The sequence below is a fragment of the Sander vitreus genome, chromosome 20 (genome assembly GCF_031162955.1).
Source record: "Sander vitreus isolate 19-12246 chromosome 20, sanVit1, whole genome shotgun sequence".
Lineage (NCBI taxonomy): Eukaryota > Metazoa > Chordata > Actinopteri > Perciformes > Percidae > Sander > Sander vitreus.
The window spans coordinates 5,082,414-5,103,523 of NC_135874.1; the positions used below are offsets into that span (position 1 = coordinate 5,082,414).

Genomic DNA, 21,110 nt, shown 5'->3' on the forward strand with positions numbered 1-21,110 from the left:
ACTATCACATAAAGGGTAGGTCTGACAGTTCTCAGATATACATTAAGTGGTAATATCACAGTGTCTAAGAAGCCATAATGAAGCCTGTTGTGTAATGTTGTGTATGCAGCCACAACGCTTGGTTCACTTTAAACATCATGCTGGCATCAAAGCAATCAAACTGCCTTTGGGGGATAAAGTCAATAAGGTCCCATTTGTACTCTATATGTAAGCTTTAAAGAAAAGGAGGAAGAGCTTCCTTTAGTGTGCACACATAAATATATTAATGAAAGCTGTCTCATTCATGGTAAGTTCTGGTAAGTTGTTACAGCATTTCTCACTATTTTATGATTTTTTACAAACCAAACAATCATTCGCCTAAATGGAGAAAATAATCAGCGGATTAATCCACAATAAAAATAGTCATTAGTTAAAGTTCAAAATAAGCTCCACCTCACCAACTACAACATTAAAATCCTGCTTTTACATTAATGCATGAGTAATAATAATCTAATGCTATAATATATAACAGTCTAACAGTCACAGGGGACATTTTTCTGCATTGAGTACTTTTACTTTAATTACTTTAATGAATCACTTCTATATCCTGAGTTGAACTATCTGTGCCGAGGTACATTAGGATCTAGCATGTCACTTTTTCTTACCAGTGTGCTGTAGTTTTAAAGCTAAAGGCCTCTGAAAAGAGTAAAGTCCTGCTCTTTTATTGAAATGTACATGGTGTTTTTTTCTCCCCGCTCAACCGTGAAGGACTGTTGAAGCTGCCTCAGGCTCTCGCTGTGGCTTTATTTGTATCCTTCCTTCGTCTTGCAAAGGAAGGATTGCCCTACAATATATGAAAGGTTTGAAGCAGACTTGATTCAAAATAGGACTTACTAATAGTTTAAGCATTTGTTCAGAGCTGTATGGAGAGTTACAGGAAAGGGATTTCACCGTATGAAGATGGTTTAGTGTTGTTTAATGTCAGGTTTGTTCTAAACTGACTATCATATTCTCTAATATTTTTCTGCTCACTATGTTGCTGCATGTATTTATTAAACCCATTTAATCAGATGAATTTAAGTCATTGAAAGCTAATTCAGCTACACTTCATGTTTGTACGTTCAGTGACAGACACAAAAAAAACCTACTATAACCCTGATAAGTAACTGTCCACTCTGACGTCTAGACTGTAGGTCAAACGTGAACAGTGCTGTGGCCTGGGTAGAGCGGGCGCACATATACTGAGAGGCTTATGCCTCGACGCAGAGGTCTAGGGTCCGACCTGTGACGATTTCCTGCATGTCTTCCCCCTCTCTCTGTCCCCTTTCTCACCTAGCTGTCCTATCCATTAAAGGCAGAAAAGCCCAAAAATGTGAGTAGTGACTTCATCGAATATCTTAAATGCAGTAATTGTCATGATAACAACCACATTTTCATGCAAACACATTGCTGGTTTAGAAACATGATAAAGAAAAGAGCACCAGAGAGAGCAAGACCTCTCACGCAGGACAGAAACTGTTTGAACGTCCCCCTCACTTTCTGGCAGGAAGCTGAGATCCATCACAACCAAAACCTCACGCCATAAGAACAGTTTCTTTCTGACAGCAGCCGGCCTCATCAACATGGCCCAGTGACCCCCGCTGACATGGACTCTTACTGTATGTATACGGGGGTGCGAAGGAGATCTGTCTTTATGCGTTAAATGAACACACATCTGGGACTATTATCCCTGTACATTGCACACATTCTCTAGACTGTGAAGTTTTGCACATCCTCTGATAAATCCTGGACAAAACTGTACAGCTTTCTAATTCTCAAACTGTTATATTTTTACATATTAAGTAATAGTATTGTTATGGTGTTTTAATAGTAGGCCTACCTTTTTTCATATTTTTATTGTAATTTTCTATTCTATTACGTTCTTGACTTTGCTTTTATTTTTCACTGCCTCTTACGTGTTTGTTGTACACACCAAACACCAAGGCACATTCCTTGTATGTATAAACCTACTTGGTAATAAATCTGGCTCTGATTCTGACAAAAAGAAATGATGGAAGAGGATGTCACAGACTAGAACCACCCACATGGTTTGATTGACAGGTGCAGGAGATGTAGTTTTACTTTAGGGAATGCAGTTACAGTAACGTGAATAATGCAATCAAATGTAAAAGACACAATTGCAGGATAAAGAGCATCTAAGCATAAAAAAAACCCTTTCTATTTAAGCAGTGCACGTTCAATCCCTGTTTAACAGATCTTCGGTATAATGAACCAACATCCTGCCTGATGTCATTATCCTTCCCATAATCCTCCAGTAATCCAGATCACTGGATCCTGTTCATGTTGTTAACTTACTTTCTGCACTAAATAAGATTATTGTCACCCAAAGACGGATCTCCTGTTAAGACAGATCCTTGGAGGCAGTGTTCATTTCACTCAGGAGGGTAAAAGGGATTTTTTTTGTAAAAGCATAGCCTACTGTGTATTACTGCACAAAGTACACATCTACTGGCTCAGTGAGTGAGTGGCGCCACCCTCTGTTATGATATGAGCATACCATAGGCCATGATTTCACTTGACATATTCACGGCTCTGGTGTTATAAACTTGTGTTTAAAGTCATGTCACGTTTTTGTTTATAAAGCAGATCATGGTGGGAAGTACAGACACTTATTGTTTTGTCCCTTTACAGACTTTACTTTAGACACTTAATTACACACTTTTCCCTGCATGGGATCAATACATTTAATCTTATATTGTTTTTATGGAGGTCTGCGATGGGACCTCAGAACAAGAAGGTTGGGAAACAAGTTAGGATCAATCCTATTGGCCCGCTCTTTGATTGACAGCGCTTTCGTCCAATAGGGATAGAGAACAGGGAGGTCATTTTAAACCACTGCGCAGATGTGTGCGCAGGTTTTTAGTGAGATAGATATTGCTTTTGAGACGGAGTCACGAGCTGCTTCGGCAACAAAACACGAAAGGTGAGCACTATCTTGTGTGACATTACGATAATTGAACTTTAATTCATTGTGTTATTAAATATAATTTGTGTTTCATTGAATGTTTTTGTCAATAATAGAGTGCCAACACAGGAAACAGGGGCTAAGTTAGCTAACGTTAGGTTGTGCCGTCGATTTAAGCTAACTTTTAATGCTAATTATTGTTCTTATTTTCACGATATATTTCAATTATTTACAGGCATGTATCAGGCTTTATAGTCCTTGTTGTTAGTGTGCAGCATTTTTGAAGCCTTATTTTAACGTTACTCCAAAACTTCATTTATGAGTTATTTCCTCATTCCTTATGTAATCTGAACACTTATGGTCAACTGACTCGCAAGCTTGTTCTTCCTTGCAAGCTTGCTGAGACTAAAATAAGACTTCAAGAAGTAGTTGTGAAATTTTTATGAAATTTTCTGCGTGAAATTTCACCCAGAGTCTAGGAAAGTCAAGGAAACTGGCAAGGAAGAAAAGAAAAGATTTATATTTGACCCTGAAAAGCCATAGTAATGTAACCGTGGAGGTTGTTCGGTTTGGAGTGATGCGTTTGAGACGTTCATGCAGCTGCACATTTGAAGTTAAGATATTAAACATGAGCATCAGTGACTAGTCAGGGCCTGGTTCACCTTCTTCGTACTCCAGCTGCAACCTTGAAATGTAAGTGTTGTCCTCCCCTTGAAAAAGAAACAAAAGGATTTTCAGCTGTGCAGAGAGTCACATCCCTTTAAAAAAAGATATGAAACTGAAAGGGAAATGTTAACAATTTCCTTTTTTCCCCCCAAAGCTGCAGGATGGCTGATCTTCACTTTCACTTTTAAAGAGAAAAAAATCCCCCAAGTGTGTCTGTGATCATTGCAGACAACAAAGAAGAGCTTTCCTTAATAAAAAAAAATTACAATGAACAAACATGGCGTGAATATCAGGAGTGGAAATAATAAAAAGAATGCTTTTTCATTTCACAGATGCCATTTGCCAATGACGAACTCTACAAAGGATACTTGCGGCATAATATGGCGACCATTGTGTATAGTGTGGTACCGACAGAAATAATGATCCATCTGCCTTGCTTGACTTCTCACGACAGGGTAAGTTTCATTAGGGACAAGCCATCTCTATAGTAGGGGTGTAAATCTTTACTGTTCCCACGATTCAATTCAGATTATCCTGTCAACAATTCTAATTCAAATCACCTCCTCAATATTATTATATATTACTACACATGGTTTTCATCAACAAATTCAAGCAGTCAGATATAACTCCCCTTTCTATTGAATCTGCTGTTAAAAAAGACACTTCCTGAATGTAGCGGAGTCTGAACACAGCAGACAACAGACAAAAGGCAGGAACAAAAAAAGCAGCGACCGGAAAATAACATCATTAGGCAATAATCGATTATGGTCTGTCACTACATCGATGCAGAATCGTCCAGGTCCGCATTGCGATGCATTGATGCTGTGGGTACGTGATCTGTGCTGCCTGCACGATCCGACATGCGCATGCGCAAGATGTTTGCGCATGCGCAGATGATAATCCTGTTCCACACTTGCGCACCACATATATACATATACACACCTACACACATTCATGTACATGTGCACAAACAGATATACATTACATGGGCAAGGCAGGGTGGGATGGTAAAACCCAACAACATATTAAATATTCATAAACGCTTTCCTATAAAGAACATTTTGAACTATAAGTTTATTATCACTACAATACAAAAAGCCATTAACTCACTGAAAGTCATCAGTAAATAACAAACAACAAACCAATAACAACTCTGATAAATTGATTCCCTATGCTTCTTCTATGGAATCTAATTTTAGGAAACCATTGAGGCAAAAAGAGAAACTCGTGGGGACATTGAAAGCATGGAGTTACTTCTGAAATGTCTGAAGAGAAGAGAAAACTGGCCAGAGCAGTTCATCCAAGCACTTGAGGCGTGTGAGCATCGAACTTTAGCAGCTGAGATTAGAGCAGAATACAACGCTCTGAGAGTCAACAACAGTAAGTCATTTAGTCAAGTACCTAGTACTGTGAATTACTGTGTAGAATTTAATGTCTTGTTCCCTTTTAGACTAAAAAAAATATTTAGCACCACCTCAAACTAGTTGTATCAAAATCTTTTTCAGGTTCTCTATGATGGAGTACTATGTAATATATTGAAGGAATAAACTAAATATAATGAAATCCTTATGTACGTTGATACTGAAGTTTGTTGGATCACCACACAGTGCAACCACAATTTCATGTTAGCCTTGTGTTGAACAGGACCACGTTGCTAGCCACAAAAAAATGACCATTACATTTTCAGAACAGCTTGTACAGAATACTCTTAAGTGTTTGAGGCTAAACATTTGTGCTGTGGTTCTCAAGGTCCAATATTTTCATCATCATCTAACTGATACTGTACTTTCTGGTTGAGTGTGTGTACATTGTACACAGTATATTGGACTCATACAATACAGTACATTTGTAGTAATGTATATAATTTCCCCCTTATTCCGGAAAGGACCACATTTCTGACTAAGCTGTTTCCATGGCTAATGAAAGTGAATATTTCACTTATATTCCTGTTTACATGCAGTTGTGAAAAATAGGATGTTGTTCAAAGTTATATTGGTATAACATTTTTTTTTTCACAAGATGCTGCAGGGAATAACTTCAATTTCAGAACCTGTTAACTTCAGTGCACTTTTGTGTGACATTAGAGACTTCAGTAATGTGTAAATAATAACTGAATTTCTGTATAGTTACAGTGTCAGCTAGTCCTTCAGGAGCTTTAGTCATTTGCACTAAAAACAGATTTAATGACAACATTGTTTGCTCTGCCCTAGATTCCAACCCCAGGTCCCCTCCAACGACTGTCGCCAGGGCACACGTCCATCCTGCACCCTCTGCCAGTCATATGTCCCTCCCAGAGGGTGGCGCAAACCGTCAGGCTGTTGTTGCTCCACCAGCTGAAGCATCAGCTCCTCCACAGCCAGTTGCCCAGGCCTCCCCCCCTCTAGAAACCCCTGTGCAGCAACAAGCCCCCCAGAGCTCAGCAGCCAACGTTCCTGAGGCAGTTTTCCCATCTGAGCCTGTCTCTGAGCCTCCACAGTCAACTCAGGATGAAGTGATACCCTGTCCAACACCTCCTCCGTTCCCTGTTACCCCACATAATCAGGCCACTAAAACCCCACCGCCTCAGAGGAAGATTAGATCTCACCAGGAGCCGGTTGAAAACTCTGAATCAGACATCCAGGATATCTCTGGAGATATCGCTGTGATCCCTGATCAGGTGATTGCAGGGAACAGTGAGGTATCGATCAACCCTGTGGCTACTCTTCAACCATCCCGTCCTGTTGAGCAGTCTGAAACAGACTCTCCGTCCCGCCCAGATCCGGTCCAAACAACAACAACCGCCACAGAGGTCAGTCCACCACAGAGTCCCTCTCCAACTCAGATAAACTCAGATGGGACCGATGGATCCTCTTTCCCCATGATAACCCCAGAGAGGCCTCCAGTCCAGGACACCACCCCTCATGTTGACCTAAAACCTGCTGCTGTCCTGCAGCCTGAACACATGTCAGGACCTCCTGCTACACAGGTAAGTACCAAATTATTCAGATTTGAAGTACTTAAGTTAAGGACATAGTAATTATAAAGAAGACCTATCTCCATAGCTCTGACAGGTTTGGTGTTTTTAGCTGAGCTAGACTCAAAAATGGCTAGACCAGAGAATATGCGGTTAAAAGCTTTAATATATATATATATATTAAAGCTTGTGTATGTATGTGTGTGTGTGTGTGTGTGTGTATGTATATGTATATATATATATATTAAAGCAGAGAGATTCTGCCTCTGTGAAGTTTATAATGTTCAGTTCTTAACAGTATATCAGAGAGGGGTCCATTAGACTAAACTTTGAGGCAATAGTCCACACCAGCTTCCTTTTGAAAATAAATAAATAAACTTGGCCAATGTGAGATTAATTTCCCTTGCAGGTTGTTGAAAGCAGCCCACAGACAGAAACTGCAGCTACAACCTCCCCTCTGCCTGGTGCTGCTGGGATGGACGCCTCTCTCTGTGATGACAGCATGGTGTGTCTGAGCAAGCCTGGCCAACTCATCAGCATCCCCCCACAAAATCATCAGCGCCCTACTATCCCTGCGCCCAGCTCACCAGTGCAGCCTTACTCAGGGAATAGTGAGCGTCTGGAAATGAGCAATGCTGCAGATGACACTGTGACCTCTGCCTGCCTTTCTGCATGCTCTGCTGTCAGCTCCACCACCGAGAGTACATTGACAGCACTGCCATGCCAGGAGAACGGCATTGCTCTTAACCATAACGAACCGGAGGAAAACCACTATGACTCTCCTTCTCAGAGTTTGGGAACGCAGGAGGTGCGGGAGAACGTGGTGCATGTATCCGAGGAGGCGTCTATCCTTAACCTAGATGGCCAAAGCCCAACACCACAAGCTCAAATCGTCAATGATGAAGCAGCCAAGGAGATCACGCCTGTACCACCACTATTCACCAACACTGCTGGTACTGTACCGAGTGTAAACACCCCCTCCAGTGAGAACTACCACCCCTCTGAGCCTGCACCTGCTGATATTTCACCAGAGCCGAGGACACTGCAGGATTTAGAGAAGAAAGTGGCCTCTGGCACCCTGCCAACTAATACAAAGTACATTCTGATCGCTGCAGGAGTGGGCGCCTGTGCACTGCTGATGGCGTGGAGGTTTAAGAGATAAGGGGATTTAATACTATAGTTCGTAGTTTCTGTCTCCCGCATGAAGAATTCTAAGTAATGACAACAACACTGTCGGTGCATCCACATGACGTAATCCTTCGGTGATCATTCACCACCCCCACCCCTGCTCCACGCAGCTGCTAGAAGCATGTCTCCCATCAAATTAAGGACACGGAGGATAAAAAAACATGATGGACTCTTCAGAAGAGGTAATTTTTATGCAACAGAAATGGTGGTGATGGCTTGAATGTAACGGACGTTCATTAATGTAAAAATAGTCACGCACTATAGCTTTAAAGACCCCCTATTATGCTTTTTTGGATTTTTCCCATCTTTTAATGTTATATAGATTTTTGTGTATGAAATAGATTTCTTCTGAGAAGTACAAAACACATGTCACTTCAAATGGAGCTTTCTCTCCCACAAAAAGCACTTTTTCCTCAACTGCCTAAAAACGCCTCGCCCACATTCCTGTTTGAAATTCCTCAACTAGTGATGTCACTGATTGAGAATGCCAGCCATTAGTGCTGCCTAAGCAAGCACAGCCCGCCCAGCAGCTTGCTTGAATTTGGTTGACTAATCACAACAGAGTGGGCCAGCTGACCAATCAGAGCAGACTGGGCTTTTCAGGAAGGCGGACCAAAAGCTCAGATGAAGTGTTTCAAGCAAAGAAGCTGCAGCAACGGGCAGTCTGAGTAACGTAAAATGTTTTTTAAACGTCAAATGTAAACCTATTGTAGTAGACCCCAAGAGCACAAATATGACGCTAAAAAGGAGTATAATAGGGGTTCTTTAATACCTTTTTAAAGGAACATACCGACTTATTGGGACTTTAGCTTATTCACCGTAATTTTTATTTTGTCACTTATTTGGAGCAGTAGGCTAGTTGGAACCGATTACCTTCAGGATCCGTGCTAGGCTAAGCTACCGGTGGAACCGTCAGACAGAGTTACAACACACACGGAGATGAGAAGGGTATGTATGGACTTATCTAACTCTGGGGGATACGGTGAATAAGCTAAAGTCCCAATACGTCGGCGTGTTCCTTTAACAGAAGACAAGATTAGGCTTTAAGGCTTTTGAAAGAGGATCTTATGGTTATGGCGCCTTATTGTAGTCACTGGACTGGGATGACGTGAGGCAGCTGTTTAATAATTACCTTTACTTATAATAGCTGACTTGCCAGACCGTTGATCATGTAATTAGTGACAGGTATGATGTTACGTTGGACTATGTTTTATCATTTTACTGTTGAATGAAGTTGGCCCTAAAAACCAAATCTACCCTTCTCATCCTAGTTTGGAAACATAATGGATCTGAGTTGAGATCTCAGGTTTTTTATGGACTTATGGAATAAGTGGTTTTGTAAAGATACACTGATGCTGTCTTTTAATGATAGAAATGTTTGTGTGTTCACTTGTCTGAAAAGCACTTTCAAGATAAGACTGCTGGCTGTCATCCAGTGAGGATTATTGTACCATATACCAATTTTACTGGATGTGTAATGCGGAAGAAAGAGTACCAGCATCCCACTCTGTAAATCATGGCTAGTGCACTGTCTGTATTTAGTTGTACATACAGTGTATGTATAGATACATACAGTATATATACATACAGTGTATATACAATTCCCCACTACCCCTATCCTGGGTCCTAAGGATTCTGTGCAGTATCTTAGCTGTTCCTGGGACTGCACTCTTCTGGACAGATATCTCAGATGTTGTTCCTGGATTTTGCTGGAGCCGCTGTCTCAGTTTTGGGGGTTACAGCCCCAAGTGCTACCATTACCACTGGAACCACTGTTGCCTTCGCTTTCCACATCTTTGTAAATTACATACTTTGCAAATGTATTTGTAAATCCCAGACCAGTTGCTCCCACACTTTTTAAAACCATGGTATGTCCTGTTTCTTTTGGATCCAAAGAGTGTGTTAACCGTGAGCCCTCATGTCGTCAGTTTCATATTTAACTGGAGTTTGAAATGGTAATGGTAATTTAAATTGCTTATTTCTTTTCCGTTTTAATGTTTGAAAACATCAAAAGAATAAAAATGTAGTTGGTGGAAGCATCGCCTAGTTTTTTTAGTTTGTTTTTTTAAGATTATTTTTGGGGCATTTTTAGGCCTTTATTGACAGGACAGCTGAAGAAATGAAAGGGGGGAGAGAGGGGGGAACAACATGCAGCAAAGGGCCGCAGGTCGGAGTCAAACCCGGGCCCGCTGCGTCGAGGAGTAAACCTCTATATATGGGCACCCGCTCTATCAACTGAGCTATCCGGGCGCCCCATTGCCTAATTTTTTAATGCAAGAGAGAGCATTGAGCATGAGAAAACTGAGACGTGCTGCTGTCGCTACACCTGCAGGACGACGTCAACTTATAGCTAAGTAAAAAGATGAAGATGATGCTAGGCCTTATATTTATAATAGATATATCATTTATGAATTCTCCACCTACAGACCCACAGTAGCCCGTCTCGTTCACATCCACTGCTCCGTCGCCGGTCCCTGCAGAGAGAGAAAGCTCATATATATTTACAGTACGCACCAACACCAAGGCAAATTCCTCATATGTATAAACTTACTTAGTAATAAATCTGGCTCTGATTCTGACAAAAAGAAATGATGGAAGAGGATGTCACAGACTAGAACCACCCACATGGTTTGATTGACAGGTGCAGTGCAACCACAGTAATACAATTAAGGCAATTTGTAATGTCCTAAGGCACTTTGGGAGATATCGTTTAAATTGAGGCAATGCGTCTTTAACATGATTAATACAATCAAATATAAAAGACAAGTTTGCAGGATAAAAAGCATCCAATCATAAAAAACACTTTCTATTTAAGCAGTGCACGTTCAATCCCTGTTTAACAGATCTTCGGTATAATGAACTAACATCCTGCCTGATGTCATTATCCTTCCCATAATCCTCCAGATCACTGGATCCTGTTCATGTTGTTAACTTACTTTTTGCACTAAATAAGATTATTGTCACCCAAAGACGGATCTCCTGTTAAGACAGATCCTTGGAGGCAGTGTTCATTTCACTCAGGAGGGCAATAGGGAATGTTTTTGTAAATGCAAACTGTGTATTACTGCACAAAGTACACTGCTACTGACTCAGTGAGTGAGTGAGTGAGTGGCGCCACCCTCTGTTTAGAAATGAGCATAGGCCATGATTTCACTTGAGTCATGTTCCTGCTGTTTTGCTGCTGACAGTTAACACAGGGGAAAAAGGGATACACAGAGGGAAGTATGGATTAATGATGAGGGTAAGTACAAATTAAAAAAAACAATATACAAATGTTGCCACTGCAGTCGCTTCTAGTTGTCTAACACAGATTAGTCATGATTAAATGTGGATAAGTACATTAGAAATATATGCTGCATACTAAAATACATATCTGTATAACATAATAGCACAAATGTAAATAAATATATATATATCAGCAGTGGTGGAATATAACTAGGTACATTTACATAAGTACTATACTAAAGTACGAATTTAAGGTACTTGTACTTTACTTGAGTATTTCAATTTCATTATACTTTGTACTTCTTCTCCACTACCTTTATGTCGTTAATTTGCAGATCATTTTACTTAGAAACCTATGATCAGTTTATAACCATGTGAGTGTTATTTGTAAATATAACATTGGATTATTATTATTGTGTGTAAGAAGCATTTGCTGCTGTATTAGGGTTAGGGTTACTCTACAAACTGCTATAGCTGTCAAATAAATGTAGTGGAGTAGAAAGTACAATATGTCTCATTGAATTGAAGTGGAGTATATAAAGTACTCAAATTTGTACTTAAGTAAGATACTTACGTCCCACTACTGTCTGCTTCAAAGGTCCTGGATTGCCTGTTGCTAAATATCTTTATTTTCATTAGAAAAACAATTGTAATTGTAATCTATTGGTTTCATATATGTTCTATTCCATGCATAAATAACACGGTTTGTCCCCTCCCCGCTCTGTGTGTGTCCATGTAAACGGATTAGGATCAGGGATTAGAGGCAGATGTATACCAGAAATCTAGATCCTATCTAATTCTGCTGCCATCCCATCATAGCACAGCAAAAGTCACGGTAGTGTCAAGATTAAGCACGACCACCTTATTTACTGCCTTACTTAAATCCTATTGGCCTACTTTTGATTGACGGCGCTGTCGTTCAATAGGGATAGAGAACGGGAACCGCTGCGCAGATGTGTGTGAAGAATACAGCACAGGTTTTAATGAGAGCAGGAATAGCTTTTGAGAGGGAGTCACGAACTGCTGAGGTACCAAAACACGAAAGGTGAGTACTATAATATGCCACATTACGATAAATTAAACTTAAATAAGTATGTGATTAAATATAATTAGTGTTTTCATTGAGTGTTTTTTTCAGTAATATAGTGTCAACTCAGGAAACCGCAAGGACATTAGCCAGGTTGTGTCGTATTTATCAATTTAAGATAACTTTTAAATGCTAATACTTGTTCGCTATCTTATTTTCACAACATATTTCAATAATTTACAGACATGTATCACTCTCGTTCCTCCTTTTTGTTTGTATGCAGCCTTTTTGAAGTCTTCACAATCTTCTTAGTCAGTTGTTTTACCAATAAATAGGCCTAAAAAGTATATTTCACGATATAGTTTAATAGTTTACAGGCAGGTATCACTCTCTATCGTCCTTGTTGTTTGTGTGCAGCCTTTTTTTAATTCTTACCAAACTGCTTATTCAGTTGTTTTACTCCAAAACTTGCTTAATGAATTATTACCTCATGCCATATACTGTATCTGCTTTCACTTCTGGTCAACTCTCGCAAGCTTGTCCTTCCTTGCAAGCTTTCTGAGACTAAAATAAGACTTGAAGCCGTAGTTATGAGATTTAATGTGATAAAATATTTGACCCAGACTTTTGAAAAGCCAAGGAGACTGGCAAGAAAAGGACTGTCATGACCTGCCAGTGTAGAGGACATTCATTTGGCTGAGCTCTGCATAATTCGCCCTCGTGTCAAGGTGCTTTTCCCCCTCTCATACCACCTTCCTTTTCTTGTTAATCTGCAATCTCTCATCACATTACACTTAGATGCATGCATGCATGCTTGAAAATAACACAACACCGTTTATCTACCTATTAGGTCAGTGTGTGTGTGTGTGTGTGTGTGTGTGTGTGTGTGTGTGTGTGTGTGTGTGTGTGTGTAAACCGTGGCCTCTGAGGGCTAATGATACAGTGAGGAAGACTTTGCTCTTTGGTTTCTGCCCCTGACATTGATTCCAGACTGCTGCTGCCCCACGTACTGTATATACAGTAAACTTTAACGTACTGCTCCATTTGAAGTATCTTGTGATGACCGATTATCTTGTGAAAAAACGTTCCCCGTGACTGAACCTCACAACAGATTACTTCACTTGACTGTTTAGGTTCAAACAAAGGGAAGGTTTTAAGGTGTATTATATACTCATGTTCCCATGCTTTATATTTGACCCTGAAAAGTAAAGTAAAAGTACGAATGTGTGGGTGTGTTTGAAGTGAGGCATTTGACACGGTCATGCTGCACTTTTGAAGTTCAGATATTAAACTGGAGTCTGGAGGGGATTAATCAGTGACTAGTCAGGGCCTGGTTCACCTTCTTCGTACTCTAGACAGCTGCAACCTTGAAATGTAAGTGTTGTCCTCCCCTTGAGAAAGTAGTAAAAGGGTTGCAGCTGTGCAAAGAGTATTATCCGTAAAAAAAAAAAGAAGATTTAAAAAAAGTTTCTCGTAAACTGAAAGGAAAGGGAAATGTTAACAATTTCCTTTTCTCTCCAAAACTGCAGGATGGCTGATCTTCACTTTCACTTTCGGTTTCATTGAGTAAAAATCCCCCAAGTGTGTCGTCGATCATTGCAGACAACAAAGATCAGGTTTCCTTACTGTGTAAAAGGGTAGAAATTTGGAATCTTGGCAAGGTGCCTTGTCAACTGAGGAAATTCCTTTTTTTTCCAAAATGCATAGATGGCGTGAGTATCAGGAGTGGGAATTATAAAAAGAAAAAAAGTGAAAGTTTTTACTATCTCTGTGTTTTTGTCCACTTTCTCATAACACAGATGTCATTTGCCAGTGACAAGCTGTACAATGGATACTTGCGGCGGAATATGCCGACCATTGTGACTAGGGTGAAACCGACAGAAATAATGATCCATCTGCCTTGTTTGACTTCTCATGACAGGGTAAGTTTTAGTAGGAACAAGGACCTAGGACTAGGGCTGGAGATTGTTTGAATAATATTGGATTAATATAATGTATTGGCTCTAGTATCCACATTTTTCTATACTATTGCCAATACATCACCTGGGTTTCGGTACAGATATACAAAAAATACTACAAATACAATACAAATCTGACATTTGATACCATTTTTCCGTACTTGACAGTTTTTAATACTCAATGCTAAGGACAAATTTCAGTCGGTACCAAAAAGTAGTTTTGATACCCAGCAATAATAAAAATAGTTATTTGGGTATTCATTGCACTGTTTACACCATAAGACATTGTTAAATGTGTTGTAGTGCTGTCCTTTACCTGCTTATAATAACAATAGTCTGTAAGTAATGCATTTTCACAACAGATGGTCTGGTTTTCCACAATTATTATAAGTGATGCTATTATTTATCATGCCTTGATAGGCAAATATGTCCCAAAAGGGCATTTTTTAATTGCATGTATAAGAAGGCATAGCAGAGAGCTCTTTTAGCAGTAGAACCTAACCAATACTGGATTTTTTTTGTATCCCCTAATAAATCCCTGAAATTTTTGACAAGGATACTCCAATTTGGTTATTGTTAGGTGGGATATTGACAGTTGAACAATAAGTTTATTATCACTCATGACAGTAACAGTACATTTGAACATTAAACTCCACTGAAAATCATCAATAAGTAACTAACAAGAAACCGATTACAACTCTGATAAATTGATTCCCTATGCATTTTTTATGGAATCTAATTTTAGGAAAGCATTGAGGCAAAAAGAGAGACGTATGGGAACTACGACAGCATGGTGGTTCTTCTGGACTGTCTGAAGAGAAGAGAAAACTGGCCAGAGCAGTTCATCCAAGCACTTGAGGCGTGTGAGCATCGAACTTTAGCAGCTGAGATTAGAGCAGAATACAACGCTCTGAGAGTCAACAACAGTAAGTCATTTAGTCAAGTACCTAGTACTGTGAATTACTGTGTAGAATTTAATGTTGTTGAAAATATTTAGCACTACATCAAACTAATTATACCAAAATATTTTTCAGGTTCTCAATGATACAGTAGTATGTGAGATATTAAAGGTATCCTTATTTAAGTTGATACACCACTGACGTTTGTTGGATCACCACACAGTGCAACTACAACCACGTTGTGAGCCACAAAAGAAAATGACCTTACATTTTCTAAGCACCCTATGCAAAAGTGTTTAAGGTTAAACATTTGTACTGTGGTTTTCAAGGTCCAATATTTTCATTATTCAAGGGTAACTACTGTTTTTTTCTCAACCTGGACCCCATTCCGTATTCATTTGAGCCAGAGTAGGCTAGAGTAGGCTATAGGCTGTGGATGAAGTATACGGATGAAGAGCGGACGAGGAGAGAGGGAGAGAGAGAGGCTGCAGCTGCGCACAGTGTTTTGTGCTGCAATATATATATATATATATATATATATATATATATATAAAAAGATTTTCACTAAAAACAATGGTTTGTATTTGCTCATGTCTCACAGCCCTGTTGATTAGAGGAGGGAAATCCTCTGACGTGGTGACACAGCGTTGTGTCTGAGGTATATCACTGGACAAATCCACAATTTCTGCTTGAGTCTGTGAGCAGAGTATATTAAAAAACAATGAAAGACAAATGACAATATTGGACAACTGTTGTGGACAAACAGCAGGAACACAGTATTGAGGTTTTGGTCCTGATAGACCACAGCCTCCTGCCAGAGTGGAGGGGTTAAAACTGTCTGTGTCTGGGGTGAGCGGGATCGGCCACAATCTTTTTGTGTTTAGCATTATTATAAAAGATCGAAATCATATTATACCAGACATGAGGTTTTGTGTTATTTTTCCTCAAGATGCTTCAGGGAATAACTTCAATTTCAGAACCTGTGAACTTCAGTGCAGTTTTTGGGCTATCTGGATTGTATTTTGGGCATTTTAGGCCTTTATTTGACAGGACAGCTGAAGACAGGCAAGGGGGGGGAGTACAATGCAGCAAAGGGCTGCAGGTCAGACTCAAATCCGGACCGCTGAGGTATGGACTGAGCCTTAGTACATGGGGCATGAGCTCAACCAGATGAGCTACCAGGGCCCTATCTTCAGTGCACTTTTGTGTGACATTAGAGACTTCAGTAATGTGTAAATAATAACTGAATTTCTGTATAGTTACAGTGTCAGCTAGTCCTTCAGGAGCTTTAGTCATTTGCACTAAAAACAGATTTAATGACAACATTGTTTGCTCTGCCCTAGATTCCAACCCCAGCTCCCCTCCAACGACTGTCGTCAGGGCACACGTCCATCCTGCACCCTCTGCCAGTCATATGTCCCTCCCAGAGGGTGGCGCAAACCGTCAGCCTGTTGTTGCTCCACCAGCTGAAGCATCAGCTCCTCCACAGCCAGTTGCCCAGGCCTCCCCCCCTCTAGAAACCCCTGTGCAGCAACAAGCCCCCCAGAGCTCAGCAGCCAACGTTCCTGAGGCAGTTTTCCCATCTGAGCCTGTCTCTGAGCCTCCACAGTCAACTCAGGATGAAGTGATACCCTGTCCAACACCTCCTCCGTTCCCTGTTACCCCACATAATCAGGCCACTAAAACCCCACCGCCTCAGAGGAAGATTAGATCTCACCAGGAGCCGGTTGAAAACTCTGAATCAGACATCCAGGATATCTCTGGAGATATCGCTGTGATCCCTGATCAGGTGATTGCAGGGAACAGTGAGGTATCGATTAACCCTGTGGCTACTCTTCAACCATCCCGTCCTGTTGAGCAGTCTGAAACAGACTCTCCGTCCCGCCCAGATCCGGTCCAAACAACAACAACCGCCACAGAGGTCAGTCCACCACAGAGTCCCTCTCCAACTCAGATAAACTCAGATGGGACCGATGGATCCTCTTTCCCCATGATGACCCCAGAGAGGCCTCCAGTCCAGGACACCACCCCTCATGTTGACCTAAAACCTGCTGCTGTCCTGCAGCCTGAACACATGTCAGGACCTCCTGCTACACAGGTAAGTACCAAATTATACTTAAGTTAAGGACATAGTAATAATATTACAAAAACATCCCGCCTACTGGCGTGATATTGACAGTTGATATCATGAACATCTCTGGTAATCACTTTTATTTGTTTCTGTCCCCCTAATTGAATTAATTAAATGTATTCATTCATTAATTTGACCTGTTGAAGGTTTGAGGACTGAAACGACATTAACAGACTACAAGTAACCAACAGCGTGAGAGATTTGTGTTTGATTCACAAAAACGTTTTCTTTGTAGTTGTAATTTTTACCTGTTACAACTTAGTTATAACTTTGCGTCTCCTTTAATCGATTTCCTACCTTTCCCCCCTGCTGCTTCGATATAAACCTCCATTTAGCTTAACTAGAATTATGTAGTGACATTATATGCTTATTTTTGAAAATCATCTATGAAACAACAAAACTATTCAACTATTTTGTCAATAGTATTGAAGTGTTATAGGGTGGATTTTTCCCTTTTTAATTTAGTGAAATCTTTGGTAGGAATGTGTATCACATAGGCACGTACTTGTGCATCTGCATGACGAACAAAACGGGGACCCACTCATTAAACCCACCCATTGCGCTTCCATTCATGTAGCATTCCAAAGGGTACCTTTAATAAAACCCATGATATATACAGTACATTACCATGCAAAACTTCAATCATAGAAAATTTCAAGTTAAAACAAGTTTTTGCCATGGTGTTTCCCCTCAATAACAGAACATTTTTAAATAGAAAATACTCTTATCATTTTTTGAGGTACACCTGTACAGGAAACTAATACAACAGCTGGGCATTCAATTATACCTCTGTCCGTTATAATGTTGAATTATTAACAGTATATCAGAGAGGGGTCAATTCCACTAAACTTTGAGGCAGTAGTCCACACAAAGCTTCCTTTACAAATATATATATTAGGAGTGGAACGGTACATGTATTCGTATTGAACCGAAACGGTACGGGCGTCTCAGTTCGGTACATGAATTTACACGGAGAATACACATACACACAATACAAATAAATAAAACTTAAGCAAAGCAAATTAATTAATGTAATGTGGAACTACTGTTACATACGCGTTTCTTAGAGACACCTAATCTGTAGCCCCGCCTTCGCTCTGAAGCTCTCAAGCTCCGCCTACATGTCGAGTTGGTCCAGTGAGTCCACACGAAGCAAACTAGTCCCTTCCATATACAACCAAACACGGATGTACTGTAGCTGTATCCCTTCTTGCCTCGACCACAAATGGCTTCCAGGCCCATTTGCTCCGCTGTTTGCTCCGCCGTTAGCTGTTAGCTCCGCCGTTAGCTTCGCTGTTTGCTGCTAGCTCTGCTGTTAGCGTGTGAAGCTAACGCCACAATTCGCCAACTGCTCTGTGTAACCGAAGCTGCTCTTTTAACACCCCTGCTCTGTGCATTCACATATGAGAGCACCGCTTGTCTCCCATATCACACTACTAGCTGATTGTCTTATTTTGTTTACAAGTTCCAGATGGAGTCTGGAGATGATGTGGGGTAGCCTACTTATTGTTTACTGTTTACATCTTACTTTATACGCTTCAGGCTGTTGCAGCTAGCTCAGGGGAGAGACTGGATGACATTAGGTGGTACAGCCTGAGACATGCACAATAAAAAAAATTGCCTTCTGCATTTTTGTTATACTTTTCCCTCCATTGTACCGAACCGAACAGAACCGTGACTTCAGTGTACCAACCCCTAATATATATATATATATATAAACTTGGGCTCGATGCTTGCGTCGGGCCAAAAGCATCACACAGGACTTTTTCGTTGGACAGCTGCTGTCCAATGACAATAAAACGTATTCTATTCATTGTGAGATTAATTTCCCTTGCAGGTTGTTGAAAGCAGCCCACAGACAGAAACTGCAGCTACAACCTCCCCTCTGCCTGGTGCTGCTGGGATGGACGCCTCTCTCTGTGATGACAGCATGGTGTGTCTGAGCAAGCCTGGCCAACTCATCAGCATCCCCCCACAAAATCATCAGCGCCCTACTATCCCTGCGCCCAGCTCACCAGTGCAGCCTTACTCAGGGAATAGTGAGCGTCTGGAAATGAGCAATGCTGCAGATGACACTGTGACCTCTGCCTGCCTTTCTGCATGCTCTGCTGTCAGCTCCACCACCGAGAGTACATTGACAGCACTGCCATGCCAGGAGAACGGCATTGCTCTTAACCATAACGAACCGGAGGAAAACCACTATGACTCTCCTTCTCAGAGTTTGGGAACGCAGGAGGTGCGGGAGAACGTGGTGCATGTATCCGAGGAGGCGTCTATCCTTAACCTAGACGGCCAAAGCCCAACACCACAAGCTCAAATCGTCAATGATGAAGCAGCCAAGGAGATCACGCCTGTACCACCACTATTCACCAACACTGCTGGTACTGTACCGAGTGTAAACACCCCCTCCAGTGAGAACTACCACCCCTCTGAGCCTGCACCTGCTGATATTTCACCAGAGCCGAGGACACTGCAGGATTTAGAGAAGAAAGTGGCCTTTAGTACCCTGCCAACTAATACAAAGTACATTCTGACTGCTGCAGGAGTGGGCGCCTGTGCACTGATGATGGCGTGGAGGTTTAAGAGATAAGGGGATTTAATACCTTTAACAGAAGACAAGATTAGGCTTTAAGGCTTTTGAAAGAGGATCTTATGGTTATGGCGCCTTATTGTAGTCACTGGACTGGGATGACGTGAGGCAGCTGTTTAATAATTACCTTTACTTATAATAGCTGACTTGCCAGACCGTTGATCATGTAATTAGTGACAGGTATGATGTTACGTTGGACTATGTTTTATCATTTTACTGTTGAATGAAGTTGGCCCTAAAAACCAAATCTACCCTTCTCATCCTAGTTTGGAAACGTAATGGATCTGAGTTGAGATCTCAGGTTTTTTATGGACTTATGGAATAAGTGGTTTGTAAAGATACACTGATGCTGTCTTTTAATGAGAGAAATGTTTGTGTTCACTTGTCTGAAAAGCACTTTCAAGATAAGACTGCTGGCTGTCATCCAGTGAGGATTATTGTACCAAATACCAATTTTACTGGATGTGTAATGCGGAAGAAAGAGTACCAGCATCCCACTCTGTAAATCATGGCTAGTGCACTGTCTGTATTTAGTTGTACATATATGAATACGCTATTTAGGTATCTATGTATTAGTACAAGAAGAACAAATGATTTGTCAAAAACATACCAAAGTACTCATAATATCTTACTAAATCAGTCAGCTAAAAATGTTATAATTCAATTAAATACTTTGCAAATGTATCTGGTTCATGGTCTAGACCAGTTACTCCAACACGTTTTAAAACCATGGGACGTCCTGTTTCTTTTTGAGCCAAAGACAGTGTTACCGTAGAAGATCGTTTTAAAAATTCACAATACAAAATTGGAAATGAGCATATCTTGCTGCATTTGTCAAGCAGTTGTGTGCTATCTGGACATCATTTGGCGTACATGTTTAATATGGTATTTTATTTTTCCATAGGTTTTTTCTCCTTTAAAATAGAAACAAGTTTGAGAAGTAATGTTTTGTGAGATGATATTTTATTGTAAAAAGCTTTGTCAATATAAAAAATGTAAAAAAAAACAAACTTAAATTTAGGAAGTGTTACACAATTTTAAGAGGATATTTGAGTTGCAGAGACGGGTTAGATGCCTTGTAGATTAAATGTATTGTTGTTAATGGTACACATGTAAAGTGTATTCCCAGTTTAAGGTTTATCCAAAAAAAATGTAGGCACTGTCTCTAGCTATGCACTTTAAAAATCATATCAATAAACTAAAATTCCAAAAATCCTTTATTGAGTGTGCATGTTGATTTCCCTGCAGAGAAACCATAAGTTTATGTCAAGACTAAAAGTGTACTATCTACCCTGACTTTATTGGACTTATGTCACACAGAACAAGGGACAGAAAGATAATCGGAATCCATTTTATTATTATTTTTTATGTAAAAATAGTTTTGCAGTCTGGAATAGACCTTTGGCACTTTCATACTTGGGCCCTAAAATAATAATTCTATTGATTTCAATAGGGCCTTTGCCCTTCGCTCACCAACGTTCTCGGTGCTCGGGCCCTATATTAACCACATTATGAAAGCTTGGACTTAT

General features: G+C 40.4%; 1 protein-coding gene across 1 annotated transcript; it reads left to right on the plus strand.

Annotated features, from left to right (window-relative positions):
* Positions 1–2,879: 2,879 nt before the first annotated feature.
* Positions 2,880–20,796, plus strand: mavs (mitochondrial antiviral signaling protein). Its single transcript, XM_078278098.1, has 10 exons — positions 2,880–2,962; positions 3,943–4,065; positions 4,810–4,990; positions 5,821–6,575; positions 6,973–7,722; positions 13,545–13,715; positions 13,803–13,925; positions 14,707–14,887; positions 16,204–16,958; positions 18,829–20,796. Exons 2-10 carry the CDS (start codon positions 3,943–3,945, stop codon positions 19,579–19,581), a joined length of 3,792 nt encoding a protein of 1,263 aa, XP_078134224.1. The 5' UTR covers positions 2,880–2,962; the 3' UTR covers positions 19,582–20,796.
* Positions 20,797–21,110: the final 314 nt, after the last annotated feature.